Below are 24826 nucleotides of genomic sequence, written 5' to 3' on the forward strand. Positions count from 1 at the left end.
GCCAAAATTCAAGACACTCAAAGCTACTAGTCAGTTTTGAAATCCTTGGCCCACATGCAGACTCCTGCTGGGGTGTTTAGACACTGCAATACTCTAGGAAAACCTCAACGTCAATCCATACAGCACTGGTTTGACTGGTTCCCCAGGTGAAAGGTGAGGGAACTGAATTCTCTTAAACAGCAGCTCCCAAGTACCTGTTACCCCCCAAAGTTAGTCTAGTTTTTCCTGTAGCATTTTCCATACATTATGGCCTTGAAAATCTCTAAAGTTTTATACTGGTAATGCGGTATTACTAGCTCAGCAGGCAAGCAGCAGCCAGGAAGCTCAAGAATATTGCAGTTTATTTCTGCTTTACAAGTGAAAGGGTTTTTCCTCTGGCCAGGAGGGATTTTAAAGGTGTTTACCCTTCCCTTTATTTTTATAACAATTTCTAATTTAAACAAAACAAAAACCACTCATGGACTAGAAGTCTGCATGCTAAATAACAACCTAAAATGAAATCTGATACAAGGGTTTTAGACAAACTGATAACTCTCCACTCTAGCACTATGTATGGAGCATCTCCATTCATTCCCACCATGCCAAACGTTTGCAATAAAAAGGGTACAAAAGAAAACTGAGGCAAGACAAGGAGCCCATGCCATACGAACTAGGCCGAGGCAGTGAATGTTACTGAATTGCCTGCACGGCATTCCTGGGTAACTAATCTTAGAAGATGCTTCCATTCTTGAGAGATCATGTTACAGATGAGTAACTAAGAATTAAAATAGCTGTACCTGTCTAAGCATGTGTTTGAACTACAATCAGCGATCGTAGCCCAGGATAGCTGGCACTTCAGAACTGGAGAGATGCTGATAAGCCCCTTGTTACCTTAGTGTGAGAAAGCTGAAACATTTCCCCACAACCAAAATGCAGGCCCATGAAATTCAAGCCAGCATAGGACTGTCACTTATTCAACAAGACACAAAATTACCTGAGCTTTCCTTGGCATTCACTTTTCATCCAGGGGCCAGTACCCTATTTCTTCCATCTTTCTTCCCAGGATGGGGATATACCAGGCTATCCAAAGGCAGCTGACCTTCCTATGCAGTTCACCATGTTACATGACATTTTCCAAGACCTCTCAAGGAGAATGCCTTCCTAGGATAACCTGCTGTACCTTGAACATGAGATCCTGCACTCTTCTTCTCCCTTCAGCCACCTGCCTTTTAATATCTTTCCAGACCAGTTTAAGCAATCATGGCAGCCACAACTGCTCCTCAGTGTGTACTCTCTCTCTCCCTCAACTAAGAGAAGCCAGGACTAGTTTGCCTAACTTTGGGGACCCCCAGAAACCAATTAACTTCTAGAAAATGAGTTAGAAAAGCTGAGGAGTACTTACCATATGTGAACATGCGTGGAGAAGTGAGCTCAATATTTGGCAGAGCTCCCAGATGATTCAAGACAGCACATCTATAACCATTTTTCTGGGCATAATCAACAAAGGTACGGATGTACTGCTTCTCACTATGATTAGCGATTCCAGGGCAGATGACCATTGTGACATCTTCTGCACATTTAATAAATGGGAGAAAGACGACAAAGCTCAGGTACAGACTGAAGTGACATTTACTCAAGCAGTTTTTAGGAGCATTCTATTTCAAGTCAATGGGAACGCATTGACATAAGGACAGCTAGAACATGACTTTGCTACCAAGCAAATAAAACTGAAGTTAACCTAGTATGAGGTGGGGTAGCAAAACTGTAAGTGCAAACAAAATACAAACATGCAACTGTTGTTGAAAAGGGAGCTGCACAGAATTTCTTAAGAGACTTCATGAAAGTTTGCATCAGCAGTTCTCCAGACAACTCCTAGAGAAGCAGTTCCCAAACTGTGTGTCGGGACCCCAAAGTGGGTCGCGACTCCATTTTAATAGGGTCGCTAGTGCTGCCTTAGACTTGTTGGGGCCCTGGGCTGAAACCAAAGCTCAAGCCCCATCAGCCAGGGCTGAAGCCAAAGCCCAAGAGCTTCCGCCCTGGACAGCGGAGCTCAGGTTACAGGAAGTACTATTTCCTGCATATGTCAACATGGTGAGACATCCTTTGATTAGAGAAGTCTAGACTAGGCTGGCTTCCACAGCAGAAGTATTTATTCTACGATAACAACTGAACAAAACCTTCTCATCAACCCGAAGATTAAGTGACAAAAGCAATGTCAAACTGCTGGACTAAAGGTCTCTGCTTACTTTGAGGGAACCTACACTCACTTGCTAGCTAAAAACCCTACAGTCAAAAAATTCCCCAGAGTGAATTTGGCCAGTCTGACATAAAACTCATGACCAACTATTGTCACCATTCGGCTTCTTTGTTCCATAGCAGGTCTTCTGAAAGATAATTAGGCTAAGGGCTTGAGATGCTCTGACATGGACAAGCACATTGTTACATCTCCAGAAAGTCAGCTACTGCATTTTTGTGCTTTGTGTGTGAGCAAACAGTAATTGAGGTCCCAAGACACTGTCATGCAGCAATAGTTAACAAGAGTGCTTTAGTTCTACATCATGCTCTCTGACAGCTTCTAGTTACTGCAAAGTTTTGCCTCCCATTAGTTTCTCTCCAGCTCTACAAATGACCTGGACCAGAATGACAGTGATGGTCACTGTGAAGCATCCCACCACAAAATGAGGATCCTGTTTGTTTCCAAAGAGAATCCCTTTGAATTGATTAGACAGAATAAACATCCTTTTCTGTGGGCCCAAATAGAGCCACAGGCTGCAAGTGAAGCCAGCTAATAAGAAGTAGAGTTCACATTGTTTCAATTAAATCCAAGTTCAACAGAATCATGCTGGTACCAGTGAGCTGAAAGGTTGAGTTCCCCCTGACAGCATAATGTTTAGTCAAATGAAGATGCTCATGATTTCTGATTTACTAGGGCAGTGGTTGCCTAACCTACAAATATAGTTACTCACTGATGTCTGGAATCACCTTCTTTTGTACCCTATACTTGTTTAAGTTCTCCTCTTTTGGAGATTCAATATTGGGTCCAGGATGACTTTGGAAAAAAGTTTTAAATTAAACTGCTGTATGATCAGATCCTCTCCTTCTAGAGTGCTGTAAATACAGAGATTCCCCTTTGCTCACTCTAGAGATAGCTGGGATCTGTACTGACTTTTTATCTGAACTACGTTATCTGGCTTGTGCAGTCACTAATGATGGTTCTTCAGGCTTGGTATCTAAATAAGTGTTTCGACTTCATTGTGACTAAACAGTTCCCATAGCAGCAGCTAAAAAGTTTTGGCTTGATCTGTGCACTTTAACTGTTTGGGATCTTTAGAAAAGGTTGACCACAGCCAGGAAAGCCAACTCCTTTGACCCTTTGGGCAACTCCGAGCATATGTCATAGTATGGAGTTATTGCTATCCTATTTTATTTTCTGAAACTTCTTGTTATATATACATATATATTTAAAAAAAAGAAAAAAAAAAGAAGAAAGAGAGCGCGCGTGCCCAAATTTAATTCCCCCCCTATCCACACTAGGATGTAAGGCTCTACAATGCAAGCTGTCAGTTTTAGAGTCATTAAATCTTGGGAATATAGAACACATCCTTTACTGCTCTAAGTGCAAGTCTGATAGTAATTTATGCATGGCCACCTCCTAAATTTAAACCACAGGCCATGAAGCATGGTTTTCCCAAATATCTGTAACTGACCTTTTAGGGCCCCTGCTCTGAAGTTCAATATATAGGTACAGAGCAGTGCGGATTTCATAAGCAATAGCCAATTTGGGGGACTATGAGTCCTCATCTCCCCCACCCATTGAGTCAAAGTTAGCCCCCAATCCTTCCAGGACAGCAATGTGTGTACTCCAAGTGTACTTCAACAAATATTTAGACAAGTCACTAATCAGACAGACTAAAACCATGCATTCCAAAGTGGTTGCTTGACTAACCTCTAATGCAGTGTTCAGCCAGGGGCTCAAAGAGGTCAAAGGTTGCTGTTGCTCCATCTGACATTGTGAGGTACTTGCGAAGTCCATAAGGATGTGGTGATCTCACTCTCCCCATCTTCCCATAGAGAGCAGTCTGGATATGTCCACTCTTCCCCCAGATCATGGGTGGAATGTACCTGTGAGGAGAGAAGGTAAATTCAGTTTTGTAGTCTTGAGCTTTTAAGAGTCAATTTACAATCCTCTGACACACCAGAGACATTACCTCCATTACTTCCGCGGTTAGTAAAGCAAAGTTTGAATATATTTGCTCCAATGATTGGCAGTGCTGTAATCAGCAGCTTTGTCAGTTCAGAGACAAAAGAAAAGGAAATCTTGGGAATTTCTCTATACTGAAGTCTAGTTTGCATGGACAGCAGAAACATCAGGATCCACAAGCTCCAGCACATGAAGGTTTTAGTTACAGAAGTAGCGTACAAATGCTCTTTCAGAAACCAATCAGACCTTTGTGGTCTACTGGTGCCATAAAAATGGGGCAGGTCACCTTTTAGCGTAGATCAGGTTTTAAGTGGTACAAGTTGCTTAAACGGACTTTAAATTAGTCAACAGGCATGAAGCCAGTTAGAAATTTGGACCCATACAGACACTCATTGAGCATGAGCACAAGGCCACGTAGCAAGTCAGTGCCAAGCCAGTTTTAGGACTCTGGGGTATGGCTCTCAGTCCCATGCCAGGTCCATTGGCATACCACATGCCTTCCTGGCAGGAGGTGGTGGCTCAGTGCTTGTACAGAGCTCTGAAGAGCAGTGTTGGATTAGTGGCAGGAATGTTACCAGGCCACTCTGCCTCTCCTGTCACTAGGTACGACTGAAAGGGGTGGGGGGAACACCTCCCCCCCCAAAAAATGCCCCAAAACCCAGCACAACCCAACTTCATTGTAGGGAGCTAAATAAAGCATTTCCTGCCAGAGGAGGGAAGCACATCTGTACTAAGCTTATCAGGAGCGTGCTAGGGCTGGATGCCAGGGCAGATGGCTTTTTATCTCTGATTTACTGTTCCTCGTGAACCCAAGAGGAAAATGTGGAGGCTTGGGGGAGGGGCAGGAAGGGGATGGTTTTATCCCTTTTGCTCACACATTAACACAGCTGGCAAGAATTCACAGTTAATGAGAGGCATAAAGCTGCACGGGCATGAAAAGTCAGACACCTCACCACTATGCAAGGGGGACAGAGGCTCAGCACATGTCTCAAAGGGATACAAACACAAATCATCCCTTAACATGAAATGCATGAATACGATTCATTAACTAGAAGGGGAAAAAGTAGTCCCGGGGACATAGGTCAGCACACATTCCAGTTAGGAGCCACGTTCCTAAAGCAAGTTTAAAGAACAGCTGACAGTCTCCTGGGAATCCGAGAGAGACTGTGGAGTAACAGCTCTGTGATGTTTTCAGGAACTTTTGACATTTGCTTCCTCTTTTATTGCTCCAGACCATATGAAGCGAAGTTCCTGTTTTCCTGAGCAGAGGGTGGAGGCTTTGCCAAAAGCAATAGAAGAGCTTGGATTCCTCCATTCAACTTCACTACGTATGCAGTAGGTAATAACTCATTAAAATGAGAATTAAAGCCTTTTATACCAATGCGCTCCTTCACAGCTCTGCCCCATCCTTTCCCCTCCCCTTTCACACCACAGTCCCTTCTGCACTTCAACACTGAGTGCCCCCCCAAAAAACTAAGTTTTTTGTAATTGATAAAATATAAACTGGATACATAAGGAAGACAGAGACGTTCCTATAACCCTGACTGCCTTGCTTGCAGCATCTTTAGATTGCCAGATCTAGTCTTCCTATGTCTGTACAGCCCATAGCTCACTAGGGGCACTACTGCAATAACGTTATTACTACAAAAACATTTTGTGGATTCACTAAACATATAGATTAGACTCTCCCCAACAAGATTCTTTGGTGCCAAGACTTACATTATTGCAGACACAGGGATTTTACATACACATTAAAAAAAAAAAAACTTAATAGAACCATAACTAGAGAATTATTACTAATGCTTCAATATTAAAAACAAACAAAAGAATTAGCTACATTCAGTTAAGATTGCCAAGTGCAATTCAACAGACGTACCATCAAAAATATAATTCTTACAATTCCAAACATAGAAGGGGGTTGAACTCACAAGCTAAGACTAGACAATTCCAACACTGATCTTCGCATTCAGTTTCATGCAGACTATTAAAGGAAGTCAACTTTATCACCTGTTTAGTTACTACCTTACTAACAAAGAGACTGCACTGAAAGTACAAGTGGTTTCCTTGAGCAGTCTGGCTGTATTTTTACTCTGTTTTGACATATGATTAACAGCCAAAAATCATATCAGGTTCTGTTCTGAAGTATGATTTTTGTCAAATAACCAGATCAGGCTGGCGTTCTGAAGACCCTTGTGAACAGCTTGAAAGCATGCATGTGGGAGCGCAGCTTCTAAGCCAATGCTGCTACCTGCAGGGCTTTCCCACAAAGGCAAGAGGAGCTGCTCTGGAGAAATCATACAGAATAGGAGAATCAGCCAAAAACGGGGGTGAGGGGGAGAAGGAGAGAGAGAGTGAGTGGCCACAGGAGAGAAGGGTAAAAGTTGGAAAAGAAGCTTCTCCTCCATCATGTGGGGAGGAGAGAAAACTAGTAAGGAATAGCCCTGGTTCTCTCTGCCTCCAACACCCTCCTCCCACCACCAAAAACCAGTCAAACTGATACCTTTGCTTAAACAGACTGGAGCACTTGCACTCTCCTCCATTCACTCTAATACTACGTGAATGGAGCTAATGGCTCATGTGTATATGAGCAGCAAGCATCAGGACATGCACAACTAACTCTATCCCTACAAGTATTGATTAGAAATGTAACAACTATTTTTAAATAGAAACGTATGATTAGAGTTCACACATCTTCCTATTAATAGTACTGGATTGCAGAATAGTCTACAAGTGAGTCAGTTTAAAAGTCTCAAGCTTGAGGAACCCGCTAGAGAGCTCTGAAAAGCCTGATCTCAAATTATTTTTAGTTGAGACAAGAGTCATATTCAAATGCAAGACTAATAGATTTACTCTAAAAGCTACTACTTTAATTTTGGGAAGAAAATATATTACTCGGACATACAGATTTAATCCCTGCTTTAAATGCAGATCTCAGCAGAACCTTAGCTCATAGGGGCTATAGTCCCTCCATGGTACAGTGCCAGAAACATACAGGACATTTTAATTTCTCACAAAATATATCCCTCCCAGTTGTTGGGAGGGGGAGCAGTTCACATCTGTGCGACTGATAATACATCTTAGCTCCCAGTAGCTGCAGTATGTAACCACTGCGATCGCACCTATTCACATTTTCCATGGGACAGGAGTATGAAAAGGGAAAAAGAGCATTAGAAGAAAGGGCTGATCAAGTGGAGTTCATATCCCTCTCCACTGGAGAGCAGACCATCAGAGCTGATTTTATTCATTAAAAAATGAGATTACAGCTACTCTGAAAGTTTCTATAGGCCACAGTAATTCTGAAGCCCTATAAATTGTGGGAATCTCTCTTCCAATTTACCATGTTGTAGAGAGTCCCCAAACCAACACAATAAAAAGCCTCATCTTCCTTGGGAAATGCCACCTCCTTTACAAATATGGCAAGAAAGTTCTGCTTGAGCAGCACCTTAGAAGTACTCAAGAAAGTTGGAGCAGTAGCTCTCTCTCTCAACCATTAACTCTTTGAGACCAGCCTCCTGAGATGATCTGAAGGCACACATTATTCCTCCTACTCCTTATTGATCTAAACATTTTTCCAAACGATGTATAAAAGCAGCACCGGAAATTAAATACAACTATTTTAGTATTGCACATATACATCTACCCCCAAGTGCTTTCGAGAGCTACACAGGCAATAGCAGAGACTTTGAAGGTAGAGGACACATTGAGGGGGAACTGGAGTCTATTTCCAAATATACATTCAAAAGTCCAAAGTTAACCCCTTTTTAATCATGCAGGAGGACATAACAATCAATACATGGCCGCTTTTCTTCATGCTGCTTTAACATCAGGGTGTGGTAATTTATGATGCTGACCTTGTGCCAAGAGACAGAGGGCCAATACTGGAACTCTGTTTGTGATTGATTCATAGATACTAAGGTCAGAAGGGACCATTCTGATCATCTAGTCCGACCTCCTGCACAGCGCAGGCCACAGAATCTCACCCACCCACTCCTATGAAAAACCTCACCCATGTCTGAGCTATTGAAGTCCTTAAATCATGGTTCAAAGACTTCAAGGAGCAGAGAAGCCTCCCTCAAGTCAACCATGCCCCATGCTACAGAGGAAGGTGAAAAACCTCCAGGGCCTCAGAGTCAAAATGCAAAACTCTAACCGAAAGCACGGAACATCAAGCTTTCCTCCAGGGCAGTTCTAGATATAAACAAGGATCTTGCACAGCTGCTCAGTGACAATGGGACGTCATAGTCTCTCTCTCAAGAGCTCAGATCCAGTTTGACATGTTTTGCTGTTCTCCAATGCTTACTGCCCTCACTCAATCCCCTCAGCACAGCGTTGGAAGATACATTTGAAGACCCCAGAACAAAAAAGGAAGGCATTATACTGAGACACATTGTTCCTGCAAGTGTTAATTCCAAGGCATAAAAATAGATTCCAACTTAAAAAAACAGACAGAACAAAGGACAGAAGCCTCAACCGCTTTGTTTACAAAAGAACTGTTAACTTGTACCATGCAAATGATCCCTTAGGGTATTTTTGAGATTCTATCATCCAATTAGGAAGCTTTTAAGAGAAGCTACAAGACAACTAATTGCATTTTTTTTTTAAATCAGTCAGACATCTCTATACTAGGAGAGGTGCACTGGATCTGGGTGACTGCCAGCAGCAGTGTACAGTATGCCAGCTACCCCAAGATTCTTCAGCAACTATGCATGCAAGAGCAGACTGAGACTTAAGTCTAGGACCATAGGTGGGGACAGAATCTGGGTAATGGGAACATGCTGGCCAAGAAAGATGGAACTAAACAAAAATGTGTGAGTTTTATTGTACAGTCCCATTTTATAATGCCAGATTACTTGCTAAAACAAGAATGTGAAACTGCATTACTGAGATGGTAGTATACAAGCTGTATGCAATTCCATGGGCAAGGTATAGGAAAAGAGATGGACAAAAACCCTAAAAGTTATATTATGCAAGGCACAACCCATCGCTGGAGATATGGCTGATGAGACAGAGGACTAGTTCTTCCAGCACTGAAAAAGTGGACTATTTTCTCAAAATCATGATATTCTGCTTTTGTAAAAATCTCAAATTCTGGTATTTATATTCCACATTAGGAGGTACTTTATTTGGTATTTTTACTCATTTTCCGAGGTTGTAGTACTTATTTTGAGTTAGATATTTAAGCACTGAAGAACAGGGGCCTGGATGAAAGAGTCCAAAATCTTGGACTGGCACCAATTAGCAGCTATAGCCCAGCCATTGGGATTTCACAGGATAAGGCACATACTATTATCAAAAGGGACAGGTACGTTTGGGAGAGAAGTTGCTACACTTCTATTCCAAGCAGAGGCAGAAAGTTGCTGCTGTCAGGAAAAGGAACTGGGTTCTCAATGGAACTACTTCCCACATCTTCATCAGCATTTTGTTCCCTTACAAATCTGCTTTCCACACTCCCACACCCTATAATACTGTTGGAAACCAGGCTCATTAGTCTACCAGAGGCATGTGTTCAAAGACCTACATACTCCCATTTTCTCACAGCCCACTCCCCTCATGTTTACTTGGTTGTAACCGCTGATTGTAGAGGCCCAAGATTTTCTGGGACAACATTTTATCCAAATAAATTCTAATAGAAAGAGCAAAAATATAGCAATATGCTTGCTGGGCCTAACACTACTTACATTAAAGATTATTTTCAAGAGTTTAGGTACCAAGGACATAGCCTTAGAGTTGAGAAGTAACTGGTTTTTTTAACTTTAATATGGTTCATATGTTACTGTAAGAACAGGCATGTGAACACTACTGCACTTGTGGAACTAAACAAAGATATTGAGTTCCTGAAGAGACTAATGCACATCCTACTTCATGAGCATCTGACCCCTGGCTTTTTCTATGGCACTAAGAACAGTTCCCTACTAGAGCGATTCCAAGTCATCCTGCATTCTTGTCTGCAAGAGGAAATTCTTCTGCTTTACTCCTACCTGCCTCCCCCATCAAAACTTGGAACGAATAAGGTCAGCATTAAGCAGCAAGCCACTCTACAACGGGATGGGGGGGGGGAAATCAAATAGCTAAGGCTTCTGGAGTCGTTTGTTGTTGGGAAGAAAAAAAAATGTTCCCTTGGCAACTATAGTGCAGCGTCCAGTTCTGACAGTCTGTTCAGTGCTGCCTTCTTAATTAGAAATCTAAGACAGCAGCAAGCTCCATTTTCACTTCTCCTCTTATTTACATGCAGCCCAGTTTACAATTACTGTCACATATCCAGTCATTCGGATGTAACAGCTTTGGTGACCCTGTAGTGCCACAGCACAATATCCTGCCTGGAGGGAGTGCGCCTGGACACAATTCTAGATGCCCATCAGTGTCTGTAGAGCTTAAGATTTCAAATTTTATTTTATTTTAGGTTCATAGTCCATTCCTTCTCCCCACCTACACTTTGCTTCCAGCCTCTGATCCTGTCACCCTAGATCATTGCTGTCAATTTGGAACTATTCCTCTGAGGATTGATACTGCTGCCTTCAGATTAGAAATTATTATGTAAACACTGATCGTAAAAGGGGTAATTCCAGAATGGCACTTTGTTTCACAGCTCCAGTTGAGTTTTACACTTCAACCTGCACAGCCACAAACCCTGAGGTAGTTTACACCGGTACACACCGAATGTGCATGTTTAGCAATCTTATGCTTCAACAGAAAGGATTAAGTAAAGGAATGCAGCACAGGGATCCCAGAGACTATGCATGTATGTTTACAGGCTGCCTATGTGCGCCCTATGTCTCCATTTGAAATTCATGCCCACTTCATTCAGAACAACATTTGAGGTTCTGCAAAATCCTATTGTTACACCAATGGATTCCAGGAAGCAGAACTTGCTCTCTGCACAATGATTTATTCTTTCTATTTCACTCAAGCTCTCAGAGGCGAGCAAGCAGAAAGCCTTTTTAGGCATGTTACCTTAATGTAGCATGCAAAATGCTCAGCTTTTCAGAAGACCCATTAAGTGGCTGAGCAGAGTTGAATTTAGAAATATCATGCTGCTTTGCTTAGGGCAAGGACATCTTAGCATTAGTCATGTGTTTACACTTCTTTTGTTAGAAGTTATAAGCAGTCACTAGCTTTGAATGACCAGGCTACCCAGAATAGTACTTTGATGCCAAGATTAGGTTCCTTCTGCTGGACAGGAAGAGAGCTAGCCTAGGAACACATAAGGAGCTATCTGCAGTTTAAATAACTTGCTTTGGACTCCTTTATAGTCCAACAGCCACTCTGAAGGTAACAGTACTAGAATAGGTAAAACGCAATCTTATCCAGCCTTCATTTTAATCATCTCCTACCAAAGCCTCAGCACTTTACTCAATGGATTTTTCCAATTACTCAGATAGCCTTGTCACAAGAGACTGGGGAGGTGGCAGGAAGGTCTTAAGATTCCATAAATATCCAAGCCCCAGCAGGACCAAGGAGATTCTGATCAAAATGAGCAGTTCAATAGAAGTTTATTTTAAAAAAATGCATGGAATTTAATAGACAAACCAGATTTAATGTCTCAGCTGTAACTAGACTAAATAAATTAATTAAAGCAGCTAAAAAAACAAAACAAAAAACAACAACAAAAAAAGTTTCACATACCATAAGCCAGCAAGGAGAGAGATTTACAAACACAAAAAAGTCAATCTTCTGAGATAGCAAATTGGCAAGCTTGTAACCAAATACAAATAAATATGCCTATGGGGGGAAAAAAGGCACTTCTAGAGGTATTTCACAACACCTGGGTTCCTTGATTAAGGGTAGCTGCAAACTTATGCTAGTTCCATCACAATCCTCTTCCCATTATTCACCTCTAACCTGCTATAACTAAAACTGCTCTTGCAGCTTGGTCACTCCAAAGAGGTCAGAGCAGTTGCCAGCTATCAGGGTCTGCAACAAATTCAATAAAGCTAGTAAATGATGGGCAAGTTCTGTGCTCAAAAACAAGCTAACTCCCTGGCACAAGCAGGAGTGAAAGATCTTCTCAGATACTGGGAGTCCAGGCTGCTGAGCAACTGTTTACTGGTTTTCAAAACATCCTGAGGGACATTAGTGCTGAATTTGTAGTTACTGCTGCATTTTTACTCCACTGTCAGGGGACTATGTGCATAAAGTCCCCCTCACAAAATCAAAGCCACAGAAGCTGGTGGCCAAGAAAAGAGGAAATGCCTAAGGAGGCTAGTACCATCTTGGAGAAAGTGAAGAGACCCTAAAGGTTTAGCTTCTTTCATATCAAGAGGAAGATGAATTCTATAATCTGGGTATAGAAACAAAGATCTAACATTAGGTAACATCTCTCAAAATCCAGAAGTTGGATGCTTCAGTGAAAAAGGAGAAAAACCCTCTTACAGTGAAACAAGGGCAAAAAAACCTGGATTTAATTTCAAAAGATTATAAATTTATCCATAAAAACTGGGACAGCAATACTTCGTATTCTTCATCCCCAGATCTCAAAGTGCTTTATAAAAAAAGGCATATAAAAAAAGCTACAAATTACTGTAAGTTATGTTGCCTCATGTCACAGGCTGGAATAACTGGAAAATAAATCCAGAGCCTCCAACCAGTATGCAGTAAGGTTACAACAGGTTGCAAGAGACAAAACTTTTATTTTGTCCAAGTCAGAGAAATTGTAGGGTAAATTATTTATATACATTATAGATTAACCTAATTAGTGAGAGGCATGTAGCTAAAGACAGGAATGTGTTGAGGGAAAGCAACTTGTTTTTCCTCTTTCTTGGTGTGATCAACTAGGAGTCAAATCTTTAAATGAACCCTAGCAAAGCTGGAGCATCTTTATGTAGGGGTGTTGGTTGGGTTGTTTTTTTTTTTTTAAAAATCTTCTAAGCTACCAGTTATGAAGATAAGAAATATCTTTATATTGATAAATAGGGTAGGAATTTCTTCCTTTTGGAAATCCCTTCTAACTCTTTAGTAGTACATTACAATAACCACAAATTCTTACCTACTGAAGTTTTCAAGTTAAGCCAATCATGGACTTACACTATAGACCAAATAGACAGGGTCTTAAATTTGAATGGTAAGCTCTCTGGAGTAGGAGCCGTTTTACTGACTTGGTACAGAGCAGAGTACACACAGTCTGACTGAGGCCTTGAGCGCTACTGCAACACTAACATGCCAACTGCAACCACCAAACACGGTCTGCTCTGTAGAACAAATGTCTACAAATGGTAACATATCAGAGCTATAAGAATCCAGTCAAAAGTTCACTTGGCTCTCCATTTTTTAGATAGGCCTTCATTAAAACAGCTGAAGGCTTATTGTGAAGAATTATGCTGTTTGCTTCTCTTAATGGGTTTTTAAAAAAAAAAAAAAATAACCACCTTGGGAACCAATCACGACAGTACTGTGGTGAAAGTCTATGTAGGACTGCCAAGGACAGTCCTTGGGTACACATCTTTATTTATAGAATTGGTGTGACCTTCAGCTTTTACTATTAGTAACACAGGACAAATGATAAAGAAGTGTCCATGCTATTCACTGTGGTTTATCACCACTGCTGCAGGAGGATATGTTGGCAATGACAGCTAGCCAAGAATTATGTTCCTAAAGCACCAGCATCCCCACCCTCTGTAAGAGACAGAAATAGCCTACCTGATTTCAGCTTTATTCTGTACAACATTGTAAAAAAATAGTAAGTCATCACAGGAAATATTTTCAAACTCAACCCAGCGGGACAGAAACACCTTTAATAGTACAGCACGAGTATCGAGTACTGGAAAAAGACAGCCAGAGTTTTGTTTAATATGGAGGATCAGGTAGCTGTTGAAGGATAGTATTCTGTACAACAAAGAGCAACGACAGACAGTTGCTCCCACAAAACCTCAACATGCAACCAAAACAGAAGGGCACGTGCCCAGGCAGGTGCTTTTAAAGCCCATTAGAATTGAGCAGCACACGAAGGAAATAGGTCCTGCATGGCGTGAGGCAGAGAAACATGGGCTAGAGATCAGACCTACATAGTTTTGTTAGATTCCTCACCTTCCCTCTAAAGCAGGCAAAATGGGTATACCTGCAGAGAGGCTTGTTAGACACGACCCATTAGAATTTAATTCAGGAGTCCATACTAGTGGGCCCATCATGGTAAGTCCTACTGGTAGGAGACCCAGTTTTAATACTGTAGCTCCCTCCAACACAGTTAACATGATATGTGGTCTTCCAGTGGGAACAGGAACTAAGATTTCCCAAACGATACTACAGAGTCCAAGGAGATGACAAAGGCTCCTTTTAACTTCTCCATAATGCAGCCCCAGTATAAAACAAAGGAAAAGAAATACCCTGAAAGCAGCTTCTCATTCGCCAGCCTAAACAAGCTACTGCAGTGCAGGGTAGCATGTCTCTCCACAAGGAGTGTTGGCAATCTTGTGTACTGATCAAGAATACTGTAGCATTTCAATAGGCCATTTACAGTTTTATTTTCCCTTTTGTAAGAAAGGCTAGAGACACTAGAACTAAAGAAGCCTATGCTGGCACCTGCACAGTTTCTGAAACCTCCTAGCCAATACTCAAACTTTCACTTATGACTACCGGAATAAGACCGGAGCAGCCAAATTTGAATCCAAGTCCAAAAGGTACTAAGTGTCGAACTAATGAGCTCAGGGTGGTTTACCACAGGCCCTTGTTCTGTCTCATCTGAAATGACCTTCCTGTTATGATCAAGTCTGCTACAGATTACTAATACCCTGACCAATGACAGACATCCAAGGCAGCACATTATAACTTCTTCCAGTAGATGCCCTATAAATATCCTTTATGAAACTTTACACCACCCACAGACACTAATATATTTCAATAACTGAACACTACAAATCAAAGCTGACAAGAAAGCAAGTCTGGGATTGATGGTTACCTACTATAGTAACTGACTTATATGCCCTGTCTCTGATAGATACATGGTGTTAAATTGATAACTAACCTGAACTGGATGAGTGCATGTTATATAAACACCATTAGGATTTGTGAGCCTATTTTCAGCACCATTCGCTTTGTGTTTGTATAATGGAAACCCAACCCCATATCTCAGTGACTGAGGCAGTAAACAGTCCCTCTGGGAGAGCAAGAGGAAAATATTTGTTAGAAACGGACATGATTTGGTATTAATAGACCAATACCAACAAATCGGTTTCCAGATTAAGTTTTGGTGGCTTCTTTCTGCTGATACAGACTAACACGGCTACCACTCTAAAACCTGTGGACCAAAGATTACAGTTTTCAGAGTATGTTACTTTTCGGGTGTTCTGCAATCTATTTTTCTAAAGCAGCTCAAACAAAGCACACAAAACTATTTTATTTTTATTAGGAAGTGTCAGTGTTCAGACTCTCATGCATTTAAAAATGGACATTCAGCAACAGAAAGGCTTACATCTATAGAGATACTTCGTACTTCGTGTGCTGTACATTTCAACTGAGGAGCATAGTGCTTTACAAACACTAATCCTTACATTACGTGGAGGTATTACTATATGCATTTACAGATGCGTAAGGAAGCAACAGAGTTAAGTGCTCTACTCCAGGTTACAGCAAGTCTGCGACAGGGTCAAGACTAGAACCCAGCAATCCTGTCTGCCAACTCCCATGCTGTAGCTAAGAGGCTACACTTCCCATTCTTTCAGGGTGGGGCTGGAGGGAGAAGCGTTCCAAGTTTAGGATTTTTGGACTCTCTCTCACGAAGACTGATCTTGGAAACCTTATAGTCATCACCACTTTGAGAATTCTATCCCAGGTGTCTGGCTGGTGGGTCTTGCCCAAATGCTCAGGGTCTAACTGACTGCCATATTTGGGGTCAGGAAGGAATTTTCCCTTGGGTCAGACTGGCAGAGACCCGGGGCAGAGAAGAGTTTGCCTTCCTCGATAGCATGGCACACAGATCACTTGCAGATTTAAACTCGTGTAAATGGTGGATTCTCTGTAACTTGAAGTCTTTAAACCATGATATGAGGACTTCAGTAACTCAGCCAGAAGTTAGTGTCTATTATAGGAGTGGGTATGTGAGGTTCTGTAACCACCAATGTGCAGGAGGTCAGACTAGATGACCATGATGGTTCCTTCTGACCTTAAAGTCTATAAGCTTGCTTCCTATTCACTACCTAGTAAGAGGAGAAGCTTAAAGATGATTCAACCTCCCTGGAATGATTCAAAAAGTCTTGTCTTAAACCAAAAGGCTTCAGAGCCTTTAAATATTTCGCAACAGATTTTCTGCACCAGCTCAGCTGGCCTGTTGCATATCTGGAGTCTTAGCTATCGGATACAACAGCCAAAATGAAAGCTATTTGGGGAGCGTCAGACTTACATTAGCTTTCCTGTGAAAAAAGCCACTGCAGACAGCAGAAATCTACTCTGTGGAAGCTGTCTACAGAGACAGGAAGCACTTACATTGCAAAAGGGGTTTCCTCAGCTATGCTGCATCCTCAGTTTTTTGTTTTTTAAGTACAGTTTTATATAAACACACTGTATTTCATAAGCTATATCCCCAAAAGCTTTAGCATTGGAGGCAAGGGAGAAGTGTTCCTAGCCAAACTGATGAAGTGGAGTATCACGGTAGACTTCTGGAGAACACGAGCTGCTGAATGAAAGTATGGTACCAAGCATATGGAAGATTGGAAAGTCAGTACTAGATGACCATAGGGAGAGGGGAGTGGAGAGAAAAGGCCTGTGTTCCAATCTCTCACAAATCCACAGTGGATTATTTATTAGCGTCCCGCTTTATCATCAGATTAGTTCACATGTCCCTGAGGCTGCCAAATTATAACTTCTCTTTTAATTAATTTGTCAACTGTTTGTGTTAGGTAAAACACTAAGTGTTTGCTATCTTTTCTTTGACCACAGTTGGAGAACGAAGGGAGGAGAAGAGCACAATACAACTTGATATTTGCTCCTTTCAGGAGGAGGAAGCAGCCAAAAGGACAAAGTATGACAGTACGAAATAGTATTCTGGTGCCAGGCAGCATGACTAGGATATAAAATTACTACATAGGCAAAGAATAAAAAAACCTAGGCTGTATTCCTGGTGTGCTTTCAGCATGTATTAAAAGGCTTTTTACAGAGTCATTTGCCTAAACCTGGCAAAATGAAACATGTTTGCCGTTTTAAATTCTTGATGAGAGGTCTTGGGTGGGAGGAGGGGAGGTCTGGGAAGGAAATAGATCTCCTGTGGTTATCAATCTCACGTCCAAGAAACCAGAGAATGGATACACTGGCACAGCAAGAAAACACACTACCAAAAAGCACAGCACAGAAAAGGCACAATGAACACAAGATGTGCTTGTTTAGGTGAGAGTCAGCCAACAGAACAAGTTATAGTTATAAAGGAAAAAGAGGAACAGCAGGTTGCTAACTTAATTGACCTGAACTTGTTTGGAAGCTGGTGACAAAAGACAGGTGCAAATTTTGGACATCCCAGAGCACTGGAGGAACTGACAGTCACTGATCAGGATACAAAAGTCTCAAAGCAAGATACACTGCTCCTTAAATTATGAGTGTTAAGAGCCTGCTGCTACCACAGTATCGGTTACAAGGTATTTCCATTTGATGAACAAGACAGAGCCAGACAATGAAAACAGTGGAATGGTGGATAGGAGGATCAATGGCGATTTTAGCAATGCACCACATCTAATTCTTTTCCATTGTCTGGATCTGAAGAGAGTCCACAAGAGATTAGTGGAGAGCTTGTAGCTAACTGTTAATTTGGGGATCCTGTTACAAACACCACTGGCATCTACCAGTCTCAGGTATCTAACTGGCAACAGGCTCAGGCAACTATACTATCTGAAGTTCCTCACTAATTCACTAAACACCAGCTGGACTACTGAAGGAAGGTACTAAGTTTATATCCCAGTTTGTGGTTCATGGAATAAGACTGTCTAGAAAAAAAAAAATAGAATCAAAGAGGAACACAACAGGATTACATTTAGTAAGGCACTGAACATGAGTAGCATGTCTGATGAAAACACTCTGGACTCAGGTTTCTATCAGAGTTGCACTAGCCACAGCCAAGTTTCTAAAATCAGATCCAGTAGCTTAATATATAAAGTATACAGACGCTTTCTGTTGATGAGTGTAACTAAAGATTTTTAAACTACAAGTGCAACTGAAGGCTGTGAAGCTGGGACTAAACCAAACCCTTAGAAATCATTTTAGGCATTTCCTACATTTTTAAAAGAAAGCAACCAAGTTATTCTCTCATTTCTACCCACGTGCATTCCCTTTCCTGAAAGCTCCCTACTATACTGCCAGTCGCTCACTCACTTTAATAATACCAGGAAACTACTTTTCCAACATGTACACTGAATTTGAAGTTACGGATGTCTGGAAGCCAAAGGTGATCTTCAGTTCACTACTATAGAGAAATAGCTGCACCGGTGGGGGATTTAACAGAAGGTGAGTACAGACACTAAAGGAGGAGAAATTGTGGCACTTACTTTGCATTCACGTTTGAAGAAAAAAAAGAAAGCTGCATAATCAGCTTCCCTTACGCTCTAAAACAGTATTTAATCAAGCCTTACAAGATACTACAATGGAGTGCGAGCATAAACAAGTTCCACATAGTGTTGGTTAATTACTCTTGTGAATGATTTGCATGCACATTTACAGAGATTTAAATGTTTCCTGTAAGTCTCTGGAAATGGAAGTTAAAATATATCCTTGTCTCTATGTATTTCATTATTAAAATTAAAGATGTCAGAGATCCAAACTACCCCTCCCAAAGGGAGAGTACCTCCTTTTAGACAATAGTTACATGCTGAAGAGAGTCCCACTCATAAATCCAGACTGACCGCTAAAGTTTTCAGATCAGAGCTTTGATACCGCGAGTTCTGTGAGAACGTGGACAGCAAACAGTGCAATAATGCACAAGCTGTTAGGGTCAAGTCAAGGCTCTGTGGAAAATTTACTCTTGTATTTCCCCCAGTTATTGCACAACAGAATCACAACTTTTAAGTGTTGCATTATCCGTGTTTTTGATGTTCATATTCTAGAGGTGCCTTAGAAAAGGGAGGATCTAGACTTTAACAAAGATAAAAATCAGAGACAGATGGGGAAGACCAATGACCCTTGCAACAGCCTGCACTGTGTACATCCACTTGGACTTCATCTTCCTCTGGAGCACTGAAGGCTCCAAGTCACAAGTCATGTGCCTTCAGAACTGCTGATCAGCATAATCCTGAATATGTGAGCAGAAACACCGGAGTAGAACCTCTAATCCTAGAGTGTGTTTGGTCAAGTACAGTATGTTAATAATCCATTGTCCCCAATGAATATTTCTTGCAAATCTGGGAACAGACGGATAGTCTTGGGCTGCAACGCTGGATTGGGATTCTGGAGATGAGAACTGAATCTACAGTTCTGCCACAGGTTTAGTGTATGAATTTGGGAAGTCACTTAGTTGGAGCCTCAGTTGCCAATCTGTAAAATGGATATAATACTTTCTTCCTCCCACCCTTTATTCTGTCTCTTTAGACTGTAAGCTTTTAGGACTCAGGCTGTGTTCTGTTGTGTTTGCACAGCACCTAGCACAATGAAACCCCAATCTTGCTTGGGGCTTTTATATCCTATTGTAATACAAAAACAGTGTTCCTGCCAGCATAGAAGCAATTAGACTCTTTTCATACTCCAATAAATGTTCGGGTTAATTCAGTAACCCCTGAATTCTCACAGTTGAATCAGTCAATCAATACAGTGCTTCAGAATAAGGACCTCAAGATATTTTCCTTTCCTTGTGTATAACCACTTAAGAAGCTTTAAACTGAAGCCAGTTTCCTTCCAAAGCCTCACATACAAGTTAATGTAGATTCTTCCTCAATGTAATAGGCCAGTATTAAACATTTGATTTTACTTCTCTCTTGTTAAAAGTTATGTCGACTTTGCAGACAGCAAAGTAGGTAAAGTTTTGGCCTGATACCTTAAAGGGTCATTCCTTTCAGTTAACTAACTGATGCTAGTTTTACAAACTCCCCTCTCAAAGAAGAGCTGGCAAGAACCAGCATGTCATTGCTTTCTTGTTTATTAGACTGCTATGAAAGATCAGCTTTGCTCAACATTTTGATTGTTTCACTCATCTTGAAATGACAACTGCAGGCACTCTGACAAACGGATTGAAGAGCTCTTATACTGCAAGTTCTAGAAGTGTCAAAATGCTCTGTGAGTCACTGGAGTGTAGGAAGTTACAACAGATATCTCCTACACCCCCCACAGGAGGAAGCATGTTGTGCTGGGCCCCATTCTTCCATAGTGGGGAACACATCACAATGATGTAACCCAAGACACTGATGCTGACTGGGTCAGGAACTGCTTTTCCATGCATTTGTACAGCACACAACGCAATGGATGTGCCTATACTGCAGCTGGGAGTGAGCCTCGCAGCCAGGTAGAAAGACTTGTGTTAGCGGAGCTCACACTAGTGTGCTAAAAAGAACTGTGTGGACATTGTGGCACTGGTGGCCGCTCAGGCTACCTATCTGAACTTGAACCAGGCAACTGGATGGGCTTCAGCTTGGATGGCTACCTGGAGCCTCCACCAGTGCTGCTACATTGACCCAGCTATTTTTAGTGTGCTAGCTCAAGCCCTACTAGCATAAGTGTGTCTACCCGTGCTGAGGGATTTGCTCCCAGACATGCCCAGTGAGGCCTGGATCCCGGGCAATACTGTAACGATCATTTGGAGGGGCTTTTTTTATGCTAACAAAAATAGGTCCCTGCCTTAGTTCTGCAATTCAAAAGAATACCCTGCCATCTATTTATACCCAGCTTTATGGTGTTCTTGCACAACTGTATGCAGTGGGTTGAGAATAGCTAAACTCTACTTCTCTTCACGGCATAAAACAGTTAATTAGTTGTAAGGCTGTATTTATCACTCACTCTTTGGTCAGAAGCGGGCAGGATTTGAGCAGGAAGCGCGACAGAGCAGTGTCCTGGTAAATGAGATCAGGAGGGGCAGTTGGGCTTTTTAGATTTAGGCACCGAACGATGACATAGAGAACAGCAGCGACTGCAGCCAACTTCACCCCATCGAACACGGCTGGCAGCTCGGGGGTTTCCAGCATTGCATTCATTTTAGATCTAGAGACAAAGAAGAATAACCTTTTTGCAACGTATTGACACATTTACTCAGAAACTCAAGCTGCAGTATGAAATACAGAATCCCACTGACAGTGCTATAAGGAATGCTTCACTGCACAAATAAATACTCCCATGACAGGGTCCACTCAAAACAAGCCACATCTGGGAGTTGTCTTGCATTCTAAGACTCTAAAGTCATCTCTAGTACAGACTGGGGGATCAGTTAGGGAGGGAGATTTTTTCCTACTCAGTGTTGCATTATGATTTCGGTAACTTGGGTCTCTTAAGGATCAAACACTGCCAAGATCCCGAAACCACTAGCTGACTGCAATGTCTCCAAAGAGTGCCCAGCACAACTGAAGCTGGGGGTGGTGCCATGCTTTGGGAAGAGATGAGAAACCAAGACATGCCCAATTTCTCCTCATAGTAGGATAAGTCATAGTTCCACATAAAGTCCCTAGAACTGTCATACCACTGTATCACTCCACATCAGCCTGGAAGAGGCTAATGAGTGAGAAGGGGAAGTTAACCAGGTAGGCCACAGTGGAGGGGAATTTGATGGACTAAAAAAAATCCCCTGAATGAGGACAGAGCCCATCTGTAAAGGAACAGGAGGGGCTACGATAGAAACCAGGAAGTTGGCAACAGAAAGAGGCTGCAGGGAAGCAGTCTGCAGTCACTCCCTGGGGGAAGGGAGGTGTGTTTGAGCCTACAGAGTTTTAATCTGCAGCAGGAATGGCAGAAGCTCCCTAAAAGTGGGAGGCCCCCCACACGCCACCCCTTCCCCCAAGGCCCCTTCTCTGCTCGCTCTATTCCACCCCCTCCTTCACCACCCCTTATGGCCAGTAAAAAGTGTGAGGGAATAGCCCTCCCACTTTTAAAAGTGATGGGACCATGGTCCTCTGACCCCCCCTTGTTCCAGCACCCCTGATCTGCAGTCACTCCTTGGGAGGATAGAGTTTGGGCAGACAAACCCAGAGGGAAACCAGAACGTGTAGGAAAGGCTCAGGAAAAGGCAGCAAGGTTTAGGATGGTGCAGACCTTGGCTGCTGATTAGAGGGTCCCTGAGCTGGAACCAGGAGTAGAAGAAAGGCCTGGGTTTGCCTACTAGCCACTGGGGAAGTGGTACCAGCTGGGCAGTGAATGAGAAGACATGATTGTTTACTTTAACCTACCATGTTATCTGAATCCTCCTCATCATTAAGACTATATTTTAGTCACGGGTATTTTTAGTATAAGTTATGGACAGGTCATGGGCAGTAAACAAAAATTCAAAGCCCATGACCTGTCCATGGCATTTACTATAAATCCCTGACTAAATCTTGGGTGCTCGGGAGGTGAGGGGGAGGGGAGAGGCATTGCCAGAGGGCTCCATGTGCTGCCTTCATCCCAAGCACCGACTCTGCAGCTCCCACTGGCCGGAAACCGTGGCCAATGTGAGCTGCGGGGACCGGGCCTGTGAGCAAAGGCAGCAAAGGAGCTGCCTGGCCATGCCTACACCTATGAGCTAAGGGACATGTTGCCACTTCTGAGGAGCCCCTCCCGAGGTAAGCACCACCCAGAGCCCTCACCCCCTCCTGTGCCCCAATCCCTTTGCCTAGCTCTGAGCCCCCACCCACACCCAAACTCCTGCTGCTGTGGGAGTTGGGGATGGCCCAAGACTGTCCCAGCAGCAGCCACTGCAGAAGTCACAGAGGTCCTGGAAAGTCACAGAATCCGTGAATTCCGAGAGCTCTGAAACAAACTCACAGCCTAATTTATTGTTGCCCAGGAACACAAGGATTGCCGGAGTGGATCAGACCAGAGGTCCATCAAATCCAGTAACCTGACAGTGCCAACACCGCAGAATTTGGAGGTGATGCCAGAAACCATGCAGTGGGCAGATATGGGATAATCTGCCCCTCATAGTATCAAATACCCTATCTGGGTATCAAACACCAACTGAGTTTGTTATTTTTCCACTTAGGCTTACTGTAGTTCCGCAACCAAGAGACAAGATTGGGGTTAAAAATCCAAGCCCTACACAAACTCCTTAGAGACAAGATTATGCAAAGAAACACAAGGATCTCTCACACTTATAGATTCAAAGATATTAAGATCAGAAGGGACCATTATGACCTAGTCTGACCTCCTGCACAATGCAGGCCACAGAATCTCACCCACCCACTCCTGCAATAAGCCTTTCACCTTCATCCTCTGTATATGACAAACTATGAGAGTCTTCAACTTTGGCCTCGCCTCTGCTCCAGAAGCAGACAGGCAACAGTCAGCCTCTATGTAGAAATCATAGAAATGCAGAACTAGAAGGGATCTTGATACTAGGTCTCCAGCTAGCTACTGTTCTGGTAAAGGAATCCATTTAAGCCGAGCCAGAGCTAAGCAGGCAATTTTTCCTTAGCCCTTCTCTCCCCATGCCAAATATTAATTCATGCAAATAAATAAGAAATATTTACCAGTGTTCTTCAGAGCTAGAAGTATTCAGGCAGTCCTCAAAGGAGCGGAGTTTTACTGTTCAGATCGATGTTCTAGTAGAATTACCCTAAAATAAAACCACAAAGACCACATTACCACCACTTCCAGTAGAGAGGATATGCAGCTTAACAGAAAGAACACAAATTACTGTGTAGAGGTCCCACTGCAGACAAGAATGTCTGCAAGGCAAAAAGATAATGGTAATTAACTTGTGTATGAAAGTCATGGTGACACAGTGTACTCTTTGATACTTCTGCTTCCTGGAAGCCTTTTTTCAAACACAGATTACTTTAGTTGACCTACCCTGTGTAGCAATCCTTGAACTGCACAACGTAAGTATTTTCACTGCAAAAGACAGGTCCCACTTTCATTGCAGCATCCTGTAAATTCACACACGTTGAAAGTGAGAAGCACCTCTCAAGTGCAAGGCTGACTTGTATTTGAAAAGACAAGACATGAGAAGTGGTACTGTGCAGGGATCATACACATCTCCCAGGATTTCCTGCCATTGCAAGGGTCTACCAGGCCTCTTCTCAGCTTTCTGTATACTGTACAGCACCAGCATTGTGGAATTGCTAAGCTGTCAAACTGAAAAAATTATTTCCATTGCTTTAACACAGGCTTAGCCAAGAGAACTCTTACTTTAACAGATGGAAGCTCATTTACAAACTGTTTGGCTTCCACACTTTTGGTATCACAATTTACAGCATATCACTCTTCAGCAAGATTGTGACAGCAATCAGGAGGTCCAGACATGCCCATTTAATTAACACTAGTATACACGCGTGCCAACACTCATGGCAAAATCCAGTATGTCATGACCCTGCAAGTGAGGCAAGTGAAAAGGATATAGCTTCAGAGGCCAGTCACTTATGCTTCACAATTAGCTCTTCCGATCCCCTATATACACTAATTTGGAATCCAAGCTTCTGGAGAAGATAATCACAGCTCTGTCTTCCACCCTCCATGACCCACTCAGCAGTTCTGCATGTATTATTTTAGAGAACATTCCATCAGCCAGGCTCTCCTGCACTGGGTCCAACCAATGATATTTAATTGTCTTTACAGGAAAGCTCTTAAATT

General features: G+C 42.4%; 1 protein-coding gene across 3 annotated transcripts in view; it reads right to left on the reverse strand.

Annotated features, from left to right (window-relative positions):
• ABHD2 (abhydrolase domain containing 2, acylglycerol lipase) overlaps positions 1-24826 on the reverse strand; it is an 88083-nt gene that overhangs the window by 53020 nt on the left and 10237 nt on the right. For all 3 annotated transcript variants that reach the window (XM_043494190.1, XM_038419491.2, XM_043494189.1), the window contains exons 2-5: positions 23725-23810; positions 21071-21271; positions 3926-4101; positions 1382-1549 (exon numbers count right to left, since the gene is read on the reverse strand). In XM_043494190.1, the coding sequence (XP_043350125.1) occupies positions 1382-1549; positions 3926-4101; positions 21071-21264 (538 nt within the window). In that variant the 5' untranslated portion in view covers positions 21265-21271; positions 23725-23810. The remainder of the gene's footprint in view (positions 1-1381; positions 1550-3925; positions 4102-21070; positions 21272-23724; positions 23811-24826) is intronic.

Source organism: Dermochelys coriacea, chromosome 10 (assembly GCF_009764565.3).
Source record: "Dermochelys coriacea isolate rDerCor1 chromosome 10, rDerCor1.pri.v4, whole genome shotgun sequence".
Lineage (NCBI taxonomy): Eukaryota > Metazoa > Chordata > Testudines > Dermochelyidae > Dermochelys > Dermochelys coriacea.